The sequence below is a fragment of the Suricata suricatta genome, chromosome 8 (genome assembly GCF_006229205.1).
Source record: "Suricata suricatta isolate VVHF042 chromosome 8, meerkat_22Aug2017_6uvM2_HiC, whole genome shotgun sequence".
Lineage (NCBI taxonomy): Eukaryota > Metazoa > Chordata > Mammalia > Carnivora > Herpestidae > Suricata > Suricata suricatta.
In genome coordinates, this window is record NC_043707.1 from 48,836,562 (window position 1) to 48,854,690 (window position 18,129).

Consider the following 18,129-nt stretch of genomic DNA (forward strand, 5'->3'; position numbering starts at 1 on the left):
TTGTCCTGATTGATTACATAAGTACACCAAGAATGGCGACTGACCACACAGCCGCTCTTTGAGTTTGTTTTGCCAGAACTTTTCATATGGAAATCTCAGATTAAATGTTTTAAAGCCTCTCAAGGATAGGAAGACAATGCAGGAAGTAGCTACCAGACTTTATCTTGCCATACTTAGAGATCTGAGTAAATTCCTCTTTCCTGGAGGTCCCCAAGATACCCCGACATTCCTGGGCCTGCCAGGAAGTGACCGTTCTTACTCACCTGTAAGGCTGGGCACCCTGTAAGTCAGGTACGAGGCCAGTCTTGTTAAGAGCACTGGCTCCATGAACACAACCTTAGTCCCTTAAGCCAGATTCTACCCATGTGACTCTCAAATATAATATTCCAGTCAAAGCCTTGGTAATAAAACCAATGTTTCTAATTATATCCTGTCACAAGAACGGATTTTACTCAACTTACACAAATAAGTACAGCATCGTGAAAGTAAGAATATTCACGAAGAGTTTCCAAATCAGAAGAGGAATCAGGAAAAAAGCAATTGTTTCATCTTTGTTCACAAAGGTGTAATCAGATTGTTGTAAGCTGTAGACAGCTTAAGAGGAAAAAAGAGTTCTTTAAATGTGAAAAACAGTAAAGAACTACTATTGTTTCAAAGAGTTATGACAACCATCTTCATCAGTTCATTCAGTCCTACGTTAATTCTTATTCTGCTTGATCTTGGGCTAGCAGTTGTATGAATCTGTCAGCTTCTTCACTAGTTTTGGAAACGCTTAGTCCAATCCATGGTCTTAAAATCATTCAACTAATACCATTACGGGGCATTCTTGCCTGAAGCTTATTCTAAGTGTTCTCAAAGAGGAAGGAGAGTAAAACAACTTGTCTGGGAATGAAAAAAGACTTAGAATGGCCAAGGCTAAAAATTTTGATGAGAGTTCATCTCATTTAAAAAAAAAGTTTATTATTGTTATTAGTAGTAATATAATTATTATATATATGTTATTTCTATGTCATACAGTATTCTAACATAGTCACTGGACAACTATGAACTTCAAACATTTCTGGGATGCCAATATTAGTTATATATATCCATGCATAAATAACCTAAGAAGGTCTGTCATCATTTCTTACTTAACAATGCTTCCCATGTAATCATCTAACATAGCAAATAAACCTAATTATTATAGATCTCTTTTACAGGGTGAGCAACAAACCCCTTGAAATTTTTTCAGAGACCCTCTGGAGTATCTCAAAGTTAGTTTGAGACCAAACAAAATTCCATTTGGAGGGTGTGGGTGGCTCCGTTGGTTGAGCTTCCAGCTGCAGCTCAGGTCCTGATCTCAGTGTCGTGAGCTGGAGCTCCACATCAGGTTCTCTGCTGTCAGCTCAGAGCCTCCTTCTGGTCCTCTTTCTCCCTCTCTCTCTGCCCCTCCCCTGCTCTCCCTGTCTCTCTCGCTCTCAAAAGTAAATATTTTTTAAAATTCCATTTAGAATTTGATTTGGGAAGTTGTCAAAAATGTCAAATGTTTTAAACACTTGACTAAGTGAGATAACAGGTCACTGTGAGTAATACTTATTCACTTAAAGTGACATTAAAATATTTCAAAGGCAAATATAGAAAGTTACACAGTTGGGAAAAAAAAATCTTAACTTTTGTAATACTGATGTCTGTTTTTTAAAGTAATCAAAAACCTGATAAGCACAAGCAGCACAGGAAATTATTTATTTTAATTGGACACAAAATCTTTGTTTCCTAGGTAAATTACATAAAAGGTGGAGGAAAATCTTTTTATGGTTTCTTAATAAGACTAGACCAATAATCCAAGAAAATTTTGACATTCTAGTTTTACATCAGCACTTTTGATAACCAAATTCAGTTTTTTTACTTACAAATAAATCTATTTTATTTAACTGTAACAGCTTGAGCAAACATAAAATTCCTGTTCTGCAAATCTATAACCCTTTTTTCTAATATCCATTCAGCTTTTGTCCTATATTTTTTCTTCTTTCTTACTGTGGAACAACCAGTCTGCCTTAGAATAAAAAATTTTCCCCCCAAACAAAAATACATTCTTCATACCTAGCATAATACTCTGCATACAAAGTTGTTTTGCTTTATTCTTACAGTTTCTAGTAGTTCTGCCTACATATACTGACCATGAGTTTTAACCATTAATAAACTTTCTTTTACAGAGAAAATTATGAAGTAGACAATTAATGGTCATACACCAGTATTCTGTAGATTAGTAAATTTATGAATATTCAATTTTAGAATTGCTAGAGGCATATAATTCCTCACAATATAATTTTTTCAATGTGGCAAACAACAGGTTGACTAAGAGATCCAAATATCTTAGTTTCTATACCATGTAGAAACAAGATACCAAAAATACATAAACCCAAACTTAGGTTCAGTAACATGTGTTTCAACAATTGATCTTACTTAGAAATGACCTACACTTATTTTAGGCAGATATTAACACCAAACTAAACAAGCCATCATTTCAAGCTATTTCCCTATTAACTATTTTATAATCTATGCATGCTAGGCAAGTATCACAAAAGTCAAAAACTAAGAAAGACTAAATACATAGTCTCTCCTCACCTTTTTTTTTCTGCAGTGCTTAACATACAGCAAGCAATTCATTTTGATTGTATGTTTTACTCGTAGTTTGTATTTATAATTTTACAATTTTAACTACCTAGTAGAGATTACATAAGTTTAACTAGTAAGCTTAGGTAAAAGAAAAATTATTTGTCTGTATTATATTTAATGCTGACAACTCTGAAGACATGCCTGTTTTTGTTTTAGCAAGAATTTTCAAAATAGCTTTATTTACAAAAAAATTATCCCAAATCATGTGAACTTAAAACACCAGGAATACTTAATTTACATATGTGCTCACTTACCTCTAAGGCAGCTTGACTAGTGCTCCTTTAAGGGACTTTATAATTTGGTAATACCATCCAGAGGCGTAAAAAATTTAACACATCTACAACATACATACATACACACGTATGTACACATACCCACAGACAGACAGCTGTTGGTTTATATAAAATAATTAGTTCTGGCCTTTTCTCCACTACTTTTTAAATTTTCCTAGTGTTTATTTATTTTTGAGAGAGACAGAGAGAATGAGTTGGGGAGGGGCGAGAGAGAGGAAGACATAGAATCCCAAGCAGGCTCCAGGCTCTGAGCTGTCAGCACAGAGCCCGACACAGGGTTCAAACTTACGAACTGTGAGATCATGACCTGAGACAAAGTCAGACGCTTAACCAACTGAGCCACTCAGGTGCCCACCACTTTCTGTTTTTATCCAAATTGTTTCTGGAAAATGTCAGGCCATATTAATGTTACTTGTTTACCATTTGTGTAAAGACCACCTTTAACACCCTCCCTTGGGGGCGCCTGGGTGGCTCAGTGTGTCAAACATTCGACTTTGGCCAAGGTCATGACGTCACGTTTGTGAGTTTTAAGCCCTGAGTTTTAAGTCCCACGTCGGGCTCTGCTTTGGACTTTCTGTCTCTCTGCCCCACCCCTGCATGCACACACTCTCTCTCAAAAATAAATTAAAAACTCATTTAAAAAGAAAAAAAAAGACCTTCCGTTGCACTGATACATAATTTTATGGAGGCTGTGGACCAAATTTCAAGTGGGTGGCCAAGGAAGACACCTAGCAACTGTCTGGGTATCTCCAATTGGCCAAAACATCCAGTCTATTTCCAATTAGCCTTTTTCCTTTGCAGCTGAAGTAGTTGCTTTTGGGGGCCCCTCAGTCCCTTGAGAGTCCCCACTGGAGGGCAAGGGGCCCAAAATTCAAGTGACTATAAAGACTGTGGCGGAAAAAGGTCTGATGGGGGTAGAGAGGAGGAAGGAATTTGGAAGGGGATCTAAGAAAGGATTTAACAGAACTGGAGGAAAGACTCAAGGTGGTAAAATGAAGGAGGAGCAGCAGCAATGGGAAGGGAGAGGTCTTTGAAAAGCCAGCCTGGGGAGATCTCAAGTTTCCCAAAGAGCCCAGTGAAGTTCTGTATCACTGTTTGCAAAAGCTGCCAGTAAGAACGGAAGTAGACAAAGTTGGCAGAAAACACAGTTAGCAAGGGTTCAAGAAGAGTATTTGAGTCAACTGAGAAGTTCCCACAGAAAAAGTAGGATCCAACAAAGAAAACGAAGATGTGTTATAGAGAGCCAGGAAGACAGACTTCCAGAGCAAGGAGTTAAGGAGAAGGAGAAAAAAAAATTAAAAAAAAAAAAGGAGATGAAGAAGAAGGAGAGATTTACAACAGTCCAAAGAGTCAGAGAAAAATCCTCATTCAGGGAAAAAAGAGCCAGGAAGAAGAGATTTACAGGCTGATAGGTAGCTTTCAAGCAAAGCAGCCTAGGATTCTCACCTAGCTCTCACACAGAGCTGTCTGCCTGGCACTCTAACTGAGCCTCTTAGAGGCAAACATGGGGCTCTAAGAGGCAAACATGGGGCTCTAACCAGCCTCCAGCCTGTGTTTATCTCGGCCTCTATCCCATTTTCTAGGGGATACTCAGACTGTTAGGAATCAAAATCTGTCCTTACCAGCTTCCACTGACATTTATCCGGAGCAATGGTTCAGGAGTCGGACTCACCAATGGATCCCCGATCAATCAGTCAGGAGTGAAGATAAAGCCTTCAAAGGTATATACTTAGGGTCCTGGGTGAGAGGTCCGGGGGTCCAATGATGAATCTGATCCTATCCAAGTTGTGGCACCATAACTGTTAAAAGGAAAAAAATATTCAATGATACTTGTTGAAGTATGGTAAGGACGACTTTGGGGAATGGTGAGCCTATGAAATTCTGTAGCAAGGGAAGGAGTTTGGGTTCAACCCTGAACACTGCCTGGGCAAGAGGGAGAAGGGTGGAGTCAATGAATGGAAAATTATTAAGAGCAAATATGAAGGGTCATGAGGCTCTGACAGGATTCTTGCTGAAGACAGGCCAGGGCAATCAGACAGCACCTTTATGATGGTGTAGAAGGAGGAATCCAATCAGATATTGGGGGGGGGGGGTGCTTCCTGCTAAAATGACTTAGCAAGGTTCTTGCTAAAACTGCATTTCACAAGGATGTCTACATATGGCCTAGGAGAGGTTCAGAAGCCTGACTAGGGCCTACTCAAGCAAAGAGTTTTTGTCACCTGTTTCCTTTACTCCACACATAATACTTCTGACACTGGACATGTGAGGTTTTTTTCTCCCACACCAATCAATTGGTGACACCAGCTTCAATTCAATCCAATTCTGACACTAACTGGAGTTAGCAGACCTCATGATCTAAGAACTCAGTCTCCTAAGACTGCGCCCACTTCAGACACCAATAACAAGAAGTAGGTCTCCATGTTACCTACAACTTGTCTGACTTGGTTACAAACTGGAGGTTCACAAGACCCCCTCACTGGATGCATCACTTGCTGGAACAGCTCACAGAACTCAGGCAAATGCTTACTTACGTTCACCGGTCTGTTACATAATAAAGGATATAGTAAAGAACACGGATGAACAGCCAGACGAAGACATACATAAGGTGAGATGTGGAAGGGTCTGGAGCAGGAGCTTCTGTCCCTGCAAAGTTGGGGTGCGCCACTCTCTCAGCATGTAGATGTGCTCACCATCCTAGAAGCTCTTCCAAGTCCACACTTTTGGGATTTTAAGGAGGCTTAATCATATTGGCACAATCAATTATTAACTCAATCTCTAGCCCAGCTCCCCCTTCCAGAAGAATGGGGATAGACTAAAGTTCCAAGCTTCTAATCACGGCTTGGTCTTTCTGGTGATTGACCCCATCTATCCAGGAACCTACCAAGAGGTACCTCACTTGGTCAAAAGACACTCCTCTCACCCAGGACATACCAAGAGTTTTAGGAGCTCTGTGTCAGAAATTAGTCAAAGACCTAAGTGTTAGAACAGAAGATGCTCTAGAGCTCTAGTCATTTAGGAAATTTCAAAGGTTTCAGGAGTTCTGACCTAGGAACTGGGGACAGATACTTGTATATTTCAAAAACCAAGGATGGATTTCTTCTATATAATATTTTTGATGATGGCCACAAGTTTCACCATTTGAGTCCGAATTACTTATGTATTTACAGCATTATGTCTACTTTAAACATTCAAAAGTTCATTAAAAAAAAAAAAACCCACGTGTACCGGTGGTTTTACTGCTAAAAGCAATTACTGAAGAATGTTAATTTCTCAGTTTAAAACAACACAATGCCAACTTTTAATATTCTAAAGAGTTCTTCTGCTAATGTAAGACTTCCATCCAATTATACTTTTCCAACAGAACTGCTCTCCAAGGCATTTTACTTCAACTGAATATGTCAATTTCGTTATAGGACATTTAGAATTTGGGGATGTCGGGGCACCTGGGTGGCTCAGTCGGTTAAGTGTCAGACTTCAGCTCAGGCCATGATCTCGCGGTCTGTGGGTTTGAGCCCCGCATCAGGTTCTGTGCTGACAGCTCAGAGCGTGGAGCCTGTTTCGGATTCTGTGTCTCCCTCTCTCTCTGCCCCTCCCTTGTTCACACTCTGTCTCTCTCGGTCTTAAAAATAAACAAACATTAAAAAAAATTTTTTTAGAATTTGGGGATGTTGTTTGGCTTTAGGAAATTTGTCTAGATTACACAAAATTCAAACCCAGACCCAAAATAATTGTATCTTACATAAAACTATTCCTAGTTACGTCTACCTACCAGTGGAGGACCACAAGAGTAAGTCACGTTTTTTTCAACTACAGCGAAATAAAGTTGCATTGGTTTTAAACCCACACCACATTGATTCCATCATAATCAGGTAGCTGTTCAAGAACTTCTTAGAAAGAGACACTTGCTGCATTAGAAACAGCCCCTCATGGTTTAACTGCACCTCAAACTATCCTTGTTGGGGACATTCTTTTTAAAGAAGAGTCTATTAGAAGCCTGTCAATTAACAAAGTCGGTGCTCAATTAGCAGCAGAGAAATAACTGTATGTTAGTGGTTAAGAAACCCCTTAACTGGAGCATTTAATACCTACAGTTGCTCCTAATGCCACCAGGCTGACTCAGACTAATGAGCTCTCCAGGTGCCCACTGTCTAACACAGGCCTGTCAAGATGAGCCCTCAGCAGCGAGTTTCCAGAAGAATTCGTTCAATCACTGTCCTTGCTTTGCACACATAAACATAGAGAACTAACTTTTAGGCTCTTTGCCACAAAGAAATGCACCGAAAATGATTAAAGCAACACGCGATTTGGGAAAAAATACTCCTTCCCTTCTTCACAGTGAATCCTGAATTAGATTTTTTAAATGCTGCTTATAAAGGTATTTACTCGAAGTATCGGATCTCCCAACCCATGATGTTTTCACCCTGCTGAGTATCAAAACTAAGGCACCAAACGTGCCAAATGCAAACTAGGGACAAAAGGACCTTTCTTATGTCTTTGGCGATCGTGGTTATCAAATCACTTACCTGCGGAGCCTTCAAGTTGAATTACACACTGGATGATGCAGCCCAAAGTGGGCGAGGACCCCCAATCACCCAGAGTCAAGGCCCAGCCTTAACAATACCCCCCTTCCCAGCTCCTCCCCAGTCCGAGAATCACAAACTCCCTGGCCCCAAGAATCTGAATCCTAATGTTCGTACTAACTGCCAGAACCTTAACTCCAGGGCTTTTAGGCTCCCACCCCACCTCAACAAAAATTCACGATGCTGTAATTGCACTTCTCTTCGGAACTGAAGCTTCCGACCGCAACCTCCGTCCGAGTGTGTCTCCCTCCTGTCCCCTCGGAGAGGGAGCTCCCTTTCCCTTGGCTCCCCGCCCGACTACTCTACTCACAGGCTGGCAGCGTCCGGGGGCAGCGGGCTCAACAGCGCCCTCCAGCTCGGCGCTGGTAGCTTCCTGCGACTGCAGTCCAGCAGAGGGATGCGACAGGAGCAGGGCGCGGGGCAGAGACCTGCCCGAGCGGCCGGCAACAAGAGGAGGACAGCCTGGGCGAGGAAGAGGAGCCGGGAAGGTGGTCCGGACCGACAATCCAGCAGCGGCTCCTCCCGGACGCCTTGGGGCGCCGGCGCCATTTTCCCCCCGACCTGCACCCAGCCAAGAAGAGCCGCCAGCTAGAAAAGACAGCTCGGCGGAGACGGCCGGTGGCTACGCTGCCACCCCAGGGCCCGGCTGTCGCCCGTACCCTCTAAAGGGAAAAGAGGGGCGGACACGGCGCAGCAGTGGGGGCGGCGGCCGAAGACACACGACTGAGGCCCTACAGACAACGCTCCTCCGTCCCGCCCCGCCCCGCAACGTCTTCACGCACAAGAGCCAACCAATCGATGCCGCAGAAAGGGGTCGCGTCGGGGGCGGGACTCCGTGAGGAGGCGGAGCCAGTGACTGGTAGTTTCTTACGGACGACTTTAAGGTGTCCGGCACTTCGTAACGCCCCTTTGGTGTTCCGCCGCTGGTCGTCCACTGGAGGGCGCAGTGGCTCCTTAAAGAGGAGCTAGCTGTGCGAATCCGAAGTCCTGACTTGAGGGATATCTACTATAGTAATAGAAAGGACCTTTTTTCTGGACTCCGAGCGGAATGATAGAAGGGCTACCCTCCAAGTTGCAAACACTGAAAAGGCACTGGAACTTCTTGTGCCTGGAACCTGGCATTGGCCTCCAGAGCCCACCTCGGGCCGTCTCTGCCCCCTCCTGCTTGTCTGCAGCTCCTGCAGTCCTACAAGTGGGCGGCAACTCCGTGTTATCCCTATTGGTTGCTGGATCCCTAAGCTCCTGAAGGCAGAGACTCTGTTAATTCATCTGTGTATCTCCAGCTTCTGTTTAGCTTGGAGTTTAAGAAATGTTGATGGGACTGCACCTGCAAGGCATGTCTCGAGGAAAATACTCTTCTTTTCCCTGTTTCAGTGAGGCTGTCCTATATCCTCACACTCAGAAAAGCAAGTGAGACATATATAAAAAGGATGTTAAATAGCCAACAAAGTGAAGGCTGAGTATGACGAAATTTTTACTTATCCTGGAACAGAGGTTATGAAAACCTACTAAGAAGAGCAAAGTCTGGCCATCTTATGCTCACTCAGCCATCTATTATATCCAAGTTTTGGAATAAGACTTTGAGAATAAGAGTGATGTTCGCTTATATGTGGTGTTTTATATGTTTCGAAGAGCATTTGCATCTGTTAGCAGCTGATCCTTTGTTTGGTCTCTTAATGACTGTAAAATTGACAAGACAGTTATTGCTGATGACTAAACAAGCCCAGAGAGGTTAAAGAGTTAACAACAAAATTCAACAGAGTAACTTTGAAGGTCTAGTTAGCTTTATACAACATTCATCAGCGAGGCTGCATCCCATCTAGCAAGTAAAAAGGAGCTCCAAAAAGCTGTACAAAATGGAAGGCTTTTGTAGGCAGAAGTGAACATAAAAAGTAATTTTCTAGCAAATGTCACCCTCCTTTGGGGGAAAAGTGGGGTTTAATAGGCACATTACCTCACTAGTGCTGACCAGGTAATTTCAGACTGACTGATTAAAAGTTACATTCCTGGGAGAGGTAGAAACTGAAATTAGGCTAGGTATTTAATCTTGGTTTGCTGATATGGGGCTTAGCACAAGCAACTCCATTTTGGATCTATTATTTGTATTTCGACACCAATTACCTGGAGGCAGAGAAGCAGGCTGGCATTGCTATAGGTTTTCTAACTCTTACGAATTAAAAGGCTGAGCAGGTTAAAAAAAAATCATAATGCCTCAGTCATAGGGTTGTCCTAGAAAGTAACTGAAACCAATCGTTCCATGGAAGGTTTGAAGTCACAATTATGCTTTTAAAACCCTTTTTCCATTTTTAAGACTGAAACATTTCTTAGAATCAAAGACATGGCCAATGTTCCAATCTAAACTAAACTTTTAAAGCCAAGATGCAGAGTGAAACTTACTCTTAATCTCCCTTCCCTGGCTGTTGAGCATGCTTAACTACCTCCACTAAGAAATTGGGCATAGACAGGAGTATTTTAGTACCTCTGTGGATTATTATATTTTCAGACCTTCTCTGTAATCACGATAGAAATTCATGCTCTCTATCTGTGTCCTCTCCAATAAATTGTATAGGTTACACCATCCAGGAGTCCCTCCCAGCCCTTAATTCCTCCTGCACATTATTTTTTACCATTCTTATGTAGCACTTACATGCATCTTACATATCTCTGCATTCCCCATACAGGCTAGCATAGTACCTGGCATATAATAGACACTCAATAAATGTAAGATATGTGAATAGATGGTGACATTATTTTACTCTCTACTTGATAAAATGACCTAATTTGTTTTTTCTTTTTAAACTTCAGCTCAGGTTATGATCTCATGGTTGGTGAGTCTGAGCCCCACATTGGGCTCTGTGCTGATGGTGTAGAGCCTGGTTGGGATTCTCTCTCTCTGCCCCTTCCCCACTCTCTCTCTCTCTCTCTCTTTCAAAATAAACAAACTTAAAAAAACCTTTTAGTATGAAATTTTTATTTTACAGCAATAAAAAGAATCATAGAAAAAGCCCCATATGTCCAACTAGATTTAATAAGTACAAGTTTTTAATAAAGTTTAGTGATCCATTTTTCATTAACAATCAAAGAGTTTTTACATTCATTGTTCTAAAATTGTCTAATCAATCCTTGGGTGCCAACTACTTGGGCAGAGTTTTCAGAATTCAGTGTAGCCCATAGCTGAGAATACCCCAACTCCAGACTCCTAAACAAAACTGCTCACTTTGGATCCCTTGTTGCAGACGTTTCTATAAACACCAGACCTTTGTATAAACACCATCTCTTTAAAATGTAGCTGCCCCGTCTCCCCTTATCTCAGGACTTTGCTCTTTGCTAAGTCATAGCTAACTAATCTGGCAATTCTGTTCTCCTAAACTAGATATCCCAAAGTCACTCACATTTTCCCCTCTTTCTTTCCTCCCACATCCAACCAGTCACTGGTCTCTACAGATTTCTCCTAGGGAGTGTCTGAGATCTTTCTCCACTTCTCCATCCACACTACTGTTGTCTCTGTTCAGACCTTCCTCTCTCATGGGTATTAATGCAATAACCTCTGACTCATCTCCTGTCCTGCATTTCTCCCCTCTGTCAAAACTATCTTCCAAATACTGATAGAGGTATGTTTTTAGCTACTCCCTCCAGAGAAACATTTGAGTCTGGCTGGCTCAGTCAGTAAAGCATATGACTCTTGATCTTGGGGTTGTGAATTTGAGCCTCACAGCAGGTATAGAGATTACTTAAAAAGAAAATCTTTAAAAGTTTTTTTGATGTTTCCAGTGATTTTTACTTCGCTTTTGATGTTTTCCCAAATTTTATAATGAAAAGTGATTATTTCAGAAAAAAGGGGGAAATGTTTTTTAATGAATGACTTCCCATTGACTGTAATATCAAATTCCAAATTCTTTGTTCTACCATTGAAGACTTCGCAGTTAGGACCCAGCCTAACTACCTCCCACATTTCCCATTATCTCCTCACCAGCTTCTCCATACTTCCGCCACAGGAAATTATTTGCTTTTCATACATTGAGCCACGCATGTCTATACTTATGTGTATATGCCGTTCCTCTACAAGTTGTCCTTCCTCCCCTTCTCTGGTCAGACATTTCTTACTCTCCTTCTATGTTCCTCCTCTTTAAAGATTTCTGACTCCTCTAGACATTTAGTGGTTTCCACTTCCATTTTTCAACCACAGTCCATGGCATGCCTCTAGATATTCATATATGTCAATTACATCCCATTGTGCTGAAAATAACTTTTTCTGGTTGTCCTCCTGCTAAGTAAGAAATCTCCATACTCATTTTATATCCCTGGTGCTAAGTGCAGTATCGGGAATATAAGAGATAGGAAATGAATATTTGTTACTGAATAAATTATTGTTAACTTCACTTCTTCTCATTACCTACAATAGACAAATTATGGAAGCAGCCCAAGTGTCCATCTGGAGATAACTGGATGAATAAAATATGACATGATATTATCATATAATACACACACACACATACACATATATATAATGTTATTCAGCCATAAAAAAAGAATGAAATCTTGCCATTTACAACAACATGGATGGAGCTAGAGAGTATAATGCTAAACAAAATAAGTCAGAGAAAGACAAATACCATATGATTTCACTCAAACGTGGAATTTAAGAAACCAGGGAAGAGTCAGGGAGAAGGAGTGAGGCAAATCATGAGAGATTCTGGAATACTGAAAACAAACTGAGGGCTGAAGAGGGAAGGGGGGAAGGGGAAGGGGGGGGTGATGGTCGTGGAGGGGGGCACTTGTGGGGAGGGGCACTGGGTGTTAAATGGAAACCAACTTGGTAATAAACTATCTAGTAAAAAAAAAGGAAAAAAAATAAACCAAACAAATGAGCAAATAAAAAAAGAAAGAATGGCAAACCAAGAAACAAGACTCCTAACTACAGAGAACAAACTGACGGTTCCCAGAGGGGAGGTGGGTAAACAGATGATGGGGATTGAGGAGGGCACTTGTCATGACGGGCACGGGCTGGTGTATGGAAGTGTTGAGTGATTATACTGTACACCCGAAACTAATAGTTAACATTGTATGTTAACTATACTGGTATTAAAATTAAAAGCTTAGTTTTAAAAAACGAAATAAAAACTTCACTGCTTCTCTTACTGAATAAGCACAAATCTATTTAGAATGCATTTGTCTCCTTCCATCTCTTCCTTCCTCTCTCTCCTTTTCCTGCAAAAGCAAAGAATAAATAATAATTATTGCTCATTGAAGCAAAATATAAAACCAGAAATAAAAACAGATAAATTGGGCTTCATCATTAAAAACTTTTGTGCAGCAAAGGATCCTATCAACAGAGTGAAAAGACAATGTTTGGAGTGGGAGAAAATATTTGTAAATCATGTATCTCATAAAAGATTAATATCCAGAATATATAGAGAACTCTTGCAAAGCAATAATACAAAAAAAAAATTGGAAAACGGGCAAAGGACTTAGATACTTCTCCAAAGAAGATATACAATAGTCAATAAACACATGAAAAAATGCTCAACATTCTTAATCATTAAGGAAATGCAAATCAAAACATAGTGAGATACCACCTCACACCCATCAGGATGCTATTATAAAATAAATAATAAATAAATCTTTTAAAAATAAAGAGTGTTGGTGAGGATATGAAATTGGAACTCTTGTGCACTTTGGTGGGAATGTAAATGGTGCAGCTGCTATGGAAAATGGTATGGCATTTCCTCAAAAACATAAACAATAGGGTCACATGGGTGATTTAGTTGGTTAAGCATCTGACTCTTGGTTTTGGCTCGCGTCATGATCTCACAGTTCCTGGGTTCAAGCCCCATGATGGGTTCTATGCTAACAGTGTGGAGCTTGCTTGGAATTCTCTGTCTCCCTCTCTCTGTGTCCCTGTCCTGCTCTCTCTCTTTCTCAGAAATAAATAGATAAACATTTTTAAAAGAAAAAATATTTTTCTTTAAAAAAGAAGCAAGAACATGAAGATATATTTGCATACCTATATTCATAGCAGCATTATTCACAGCAACCAAAAAGTGGAAGCAACCCAAGTGTCCATCAACAGATGAATGAATAAAAAAAACCTGTTATATACACTCAATGCAATATTATTCAGCCTTGAAAAGGAAGGGAATTCTGAAACATGCTACAACACAGAAGAAACTGGAAGCCATTATACTAAGTGAAATAAAAACCAGTCACAAAAAAATAAATATCCTTAATTCCATTTTCATGAGGTACCTAAAGTAGTGAAATTCATAGGGACAGAAAATAGAACAGTGGTAGCCAGAGGCTGGGGGTGGAGGAGAGAGGGAGTTATTGTTTAATAGATGCTAAGTTTCAGTTGGGATGACGAAAAAGTTCCGGAGATGGTAGTGCTGATGGTCCCAAAACAACACGAATGTACTTAATGACACTGAAATGTAACTTAAAAATGGTTGAAATGGTAAATTTTATGTTATGTATATTTTATCACCAATATTTTACAAAAAAAATATAAAACCAAAAAGTTAGGACTTCTCTTTGAGTCTTCCCTTTCCCTTTATTCTCCATCTGCTCCCAACTGTTACCCCATACCCAGTCCATCAGCAAATCTGAAACATACCTTAAAACTGACAGCTTCTTAGGAAAGAATACTCAATGGAAAAAAGACAGTCACTTCAACAAATAGTGTTGGGAAAACTGGACAGCAACATGCAGAAGAGTGAAGCCAGACCACTTTCCTACACCATATACAAAAATAAACTCAAAATAGATGAAAGACTTAAATGTGAAACAGGAAACCATCAAAATCCTAAGGGAGAAAACAGGCAGCAACCTCTTTGACCTCAGCTATACCAACTTCCTACTAGACATGCCTCTGGAGACAAGAGAAACAAAAGCAAAAGTGAACTATTAGATCTTCTGCACAGTGAAGGAAACAATCAACAAAACTGAAAGGCAACCAATGGAATGGAAGAAGATATTTGCAAATGACATATTGGATAAAGGGCTAGTATCCTAAACCTATAAAGAACTTATCAAACTGGGGTACCTGGGTGGGTCAGTCGGTTGAGCATCTGGCTTCAGCTTAGGTCATGGGCCCAACGGTTTGAGCCCGACGTCAGGCTCTGTGCTGACAGCTCAGAGCCTGGAGCTTGCTTCAGATTCTGTGTCTCCCTATCTCTCTGACCCTCCCCTGCTCACGCTGTCTCTCTCAAAAATAAATAAAACATTAAAAAATAAAAACAAATTTAAAAAAGAACTTATCAAATTCAACACCCAAAAAATAAATAATCCTGTTAAGAAATGGGCAGAAGATGAAGCACCTGGGTGACTTGGTTAAGTGTTTCCTTCAGCTCAGGTCATGATCTCATAGTTCATGAGTTCAAGTCCCACACTGGGCTCTCTGCTGTCCACACAGAGTCTGCTTCAGATCCTCTGTCCTCCTCTCTCTCAGCCCCTCCCCCTTTGCATGCACTCTCTCTCTCTCTAAGCAAGCAAGCAAGAAAGAAAGAAAGAAAGAAAGAAAGAAAGAAAGAAAGAAAGAAAGAAAGAAAGGGGCAGAAGACATGAACAGATATTTTTCCAGAGAAAACATACAAATGGCTAAAAGACACATGAAAAAATGTTCAACATCACTCATCAGCAGAGAAATACAAATCAAAATCACAATAAGATATTCCCTCACATTTGTCAGGATGGCTAAAATGAACAACTCAGGAAACAACAGATGCTGTTGAGGATGTGAGGAAAGGGGAACCCTCTTACACTGTTGGTGGGAATGCAAACTGGTGCATGCACTCTGGAAAACAGTGTGGAGATTCCTCAATAAACTAAAAATAGAACTACCCTACAACCCAGCAATTGCACTACTAGGTATTTATACAAAGGATACAAAAAAAGAGATTTGAAGGAGCACATACAGTCCTATGTTTATAGCAGCACTATCAACAACAGCCAAAATATAGCAAGAGTCCAAATGTCCATCAACTGATGAACAGATAAAGATGTGGTATACAGACACAATGGAATATTACTCAGCTATCAAAAAGAATGAATTCTTGCCATTCACAATGACATGGATGAAACTAGAATGTATTATGCTAAGTGAAATAAGTCAGAGAAAGACAAATACCATAAGATTTCACTCAAATGTGAAATTCAAGGAACAAAACAGATGAACATAGGGGAAGGGAAATAAAAATAAAATAAGATCAATACAGAGAGGGAGACAAAACATAAAAGACTCTTAACTATGGAGAACTAATTGTGGGATGTTGGAGGGGAAGTGGGGGGAATGGGCTAAATGGGTGATGAGCAGACCAAGGAGGGCACTTGTTCTGATGAACGTTGTGTGTTATATGTAAGTGAAGAATCACTAAATTTTATTCCTGAAAACAATACTATACTATATGTTAACTAACGTGAATTTTTTAAAAATTTCTTAATGTTTATTTATTTGAGAGAGAGAGAGAGAGAGAGAGAGAAAGAGAGAAAGAGAGAGAGAGAGAGAGAGAGAGAGAGAGAGAGAGAGAGAGAGAATGAGTGGGGGAGGGGCAGAGAGAGAATAAGACAGAATTTGAAGCAGGCTCCAGGCTCTGAGCTGTCAGCACAGAGCCGCATGTGGGGCTTGAACTCATGAACTGTGAGATCATGACCTGAGCCAAAGTTGGACACTTAACCAATTGAGCCACCTAGGCACCCCTTAACTAACTGGAATTTAAATAAAATCTTGGAAGAAAAAAATCTGACTGCTTCTCTCCATCTCTGTTACCGCCACACCAGCTCAAGACACAAGCATGTCTTACCTAATACCACATCAGTAGCGTCCTAACTGAACTCTTTTCCAACCTTATTCCCCTCAAAACCATCTGCACAGCAATAACATGAATGCACTCCTTAATAAGTAAATCAGAGAGGGCCAGCAATTTACTACATTCTCAGATATAATATGTGGGTATGTACATGCTATGTATGTTATATATATTACATACATCTTGTATATATTTTTTCATTTACTAAATTAGTTGTAAAATTTTTCTTCTTTAACACATACATACACTATATGATATATAACATAGGTCACAAATACCATAAGATATATGTAAATCCCTACTATATGAGATATATCATATATCATATATGTGTGTTAGACATAATATTCCAGATATATTATACCCTTTGCCAACTTGAGACACAATGAACTTCCTTCAGCTGATAAAAGATATTTACCAAAACCTGAAGCAAACTTCATACTTAATATTAACATTAAAATAAAATATAACTGAGGTGCTGGGTGACTCAATCAGTTAAGTGTCTGACTCTTGGTTTGGTTCAAGTCCTGATCTCACCATTTATGAGTTCAAGGCCCACATTGGGCTCCATGCTGATGGCATGGAATCTGCTTGGGATTCTCTCTCTCCCCCACAATAAATAAATTTGATTTTTAAAATACAGTATATTAAGGGCACCTGGCTGACTCAGTCAATAGAGTGTTTAGTTCTTGATTTTGAGGTTATGAGTTTGAGCCCCATGTTGGGTGTAGAGAATACTTTGTTTTTCTTTTTCTTTTTTTTAATGTGTTTTATTTATTTTTGAGACACAGAGAGAGACAGGACCAGCAGGAGAGGGTCAGAGAGAGGGGGAGACATAGAAACTGAAGCAGGCTCCAGGCTCTGAGCTGTCACCACAGAGCTTGACGTGGAGCTCGAACCCACGAACCGTGAGATCATGACCTGAGCTGAAGCTGGATGCTTAACCAACTGAGCCACCCAGGGGCCCGAGAATACTTTTTAAAAAGCACTTAAAAATGTAATATAATAGGGGCACCTCAGTGGCTTAATCAGTTGAGTGATCAACTCTTGATTTTGGCTCAGGTCATGATCTCACAATTTGTGCCTTTGAGCCCAGCATTGGGCTCTCTCAAAATAAATAAATAAACTTTCAAAAAATGGAATATTTTGTTAAATGCAATATAATATGAGCATTAAAAATACTCATTATACTGGGACACTTTGGTGGTTTGGTCAGTTAAGCATCTGACTCTCGATCTCCACTCAGGTCTTGATTTCAGGGTCATGAGTTCAAACCCCATGTTGGGCTCCATGCTGAGTGTGTAGTCTACTTTTTTAAAAAGCTAATTAGCTGTAGCTCAGTCTGTTGAGCAAACAACTTCAGCTCAAGTCATGATCTTAGAGTTCATGGGTTCCAGCCCCACACTGGGCTCTCAGCTGTCAGCGCACAGCTCGCTTCAGATCCTCCGTCCCCCTCTCTCTCCGTCCCTCCCTTGCTCACACTCTCTCTTTCTCTCCCTCTCTCTCTTTCTCTCTCTCAAAAATAAATATTAAAAAAATTTAAAGCTAGTTGAATATTTTTTAATGTTTATCTATTTATTTTGAGAGAGAGAATGCATGCATGACACACACGCCGAGGAGGGGCGGAGAGAGAGAACCCCAAGCAGGCTTCACACTGCCAGCGCTGAGCTCCACACCAGGCTCGTTCTCATTACGAGATCAGGACCTGAGCCGAAATCAAGATTCAGACACTTAACTGACTGAGCCACCCAGGCACCCTGCTAATTAAAAATTTTCAAATACTCATTTTACATTTAGGAT

General features: G+C 40.3%; 1 protein-coding gene across 10 annotated transcripts in view; it reads right to left on the bottom strand.

Moving 5' to 3' along the window:
* LRIG2 (leucine rich repeats and immunoglobulin like domains 2) overlaps positions 1–18,129 on the bottom strand; it is a 98,018-nt gene that overhangs the window by 53,164 nt on the left and 26,725 nt on the right. For 5 of the 10 annotated variants that reach the window (XM_029946082.1, XM_029946081.1, XM_029946084.1 and 2 more), the window contains exon 1: positions 7,839–8,293. The exons of 3 other annotated variants lie outside the window; for them this stretch is intronic. In XM_029946082.1, the coding sequence (XP_029801942.1) occupies positions 7,839–8,077 (239 nt within the window). In that variant the 5' untranslated portion in view covers positions 8,078–8,293. Of the gene's footprint in view, positions 1–4,570; positions 4,748–7,838; positions 8,294–18,129 lie in introns of those variants that run through there. 2 more of the 10 variants (XM_029946091.1, XM_029946090.1) reach the window with 2 other exon arrangements.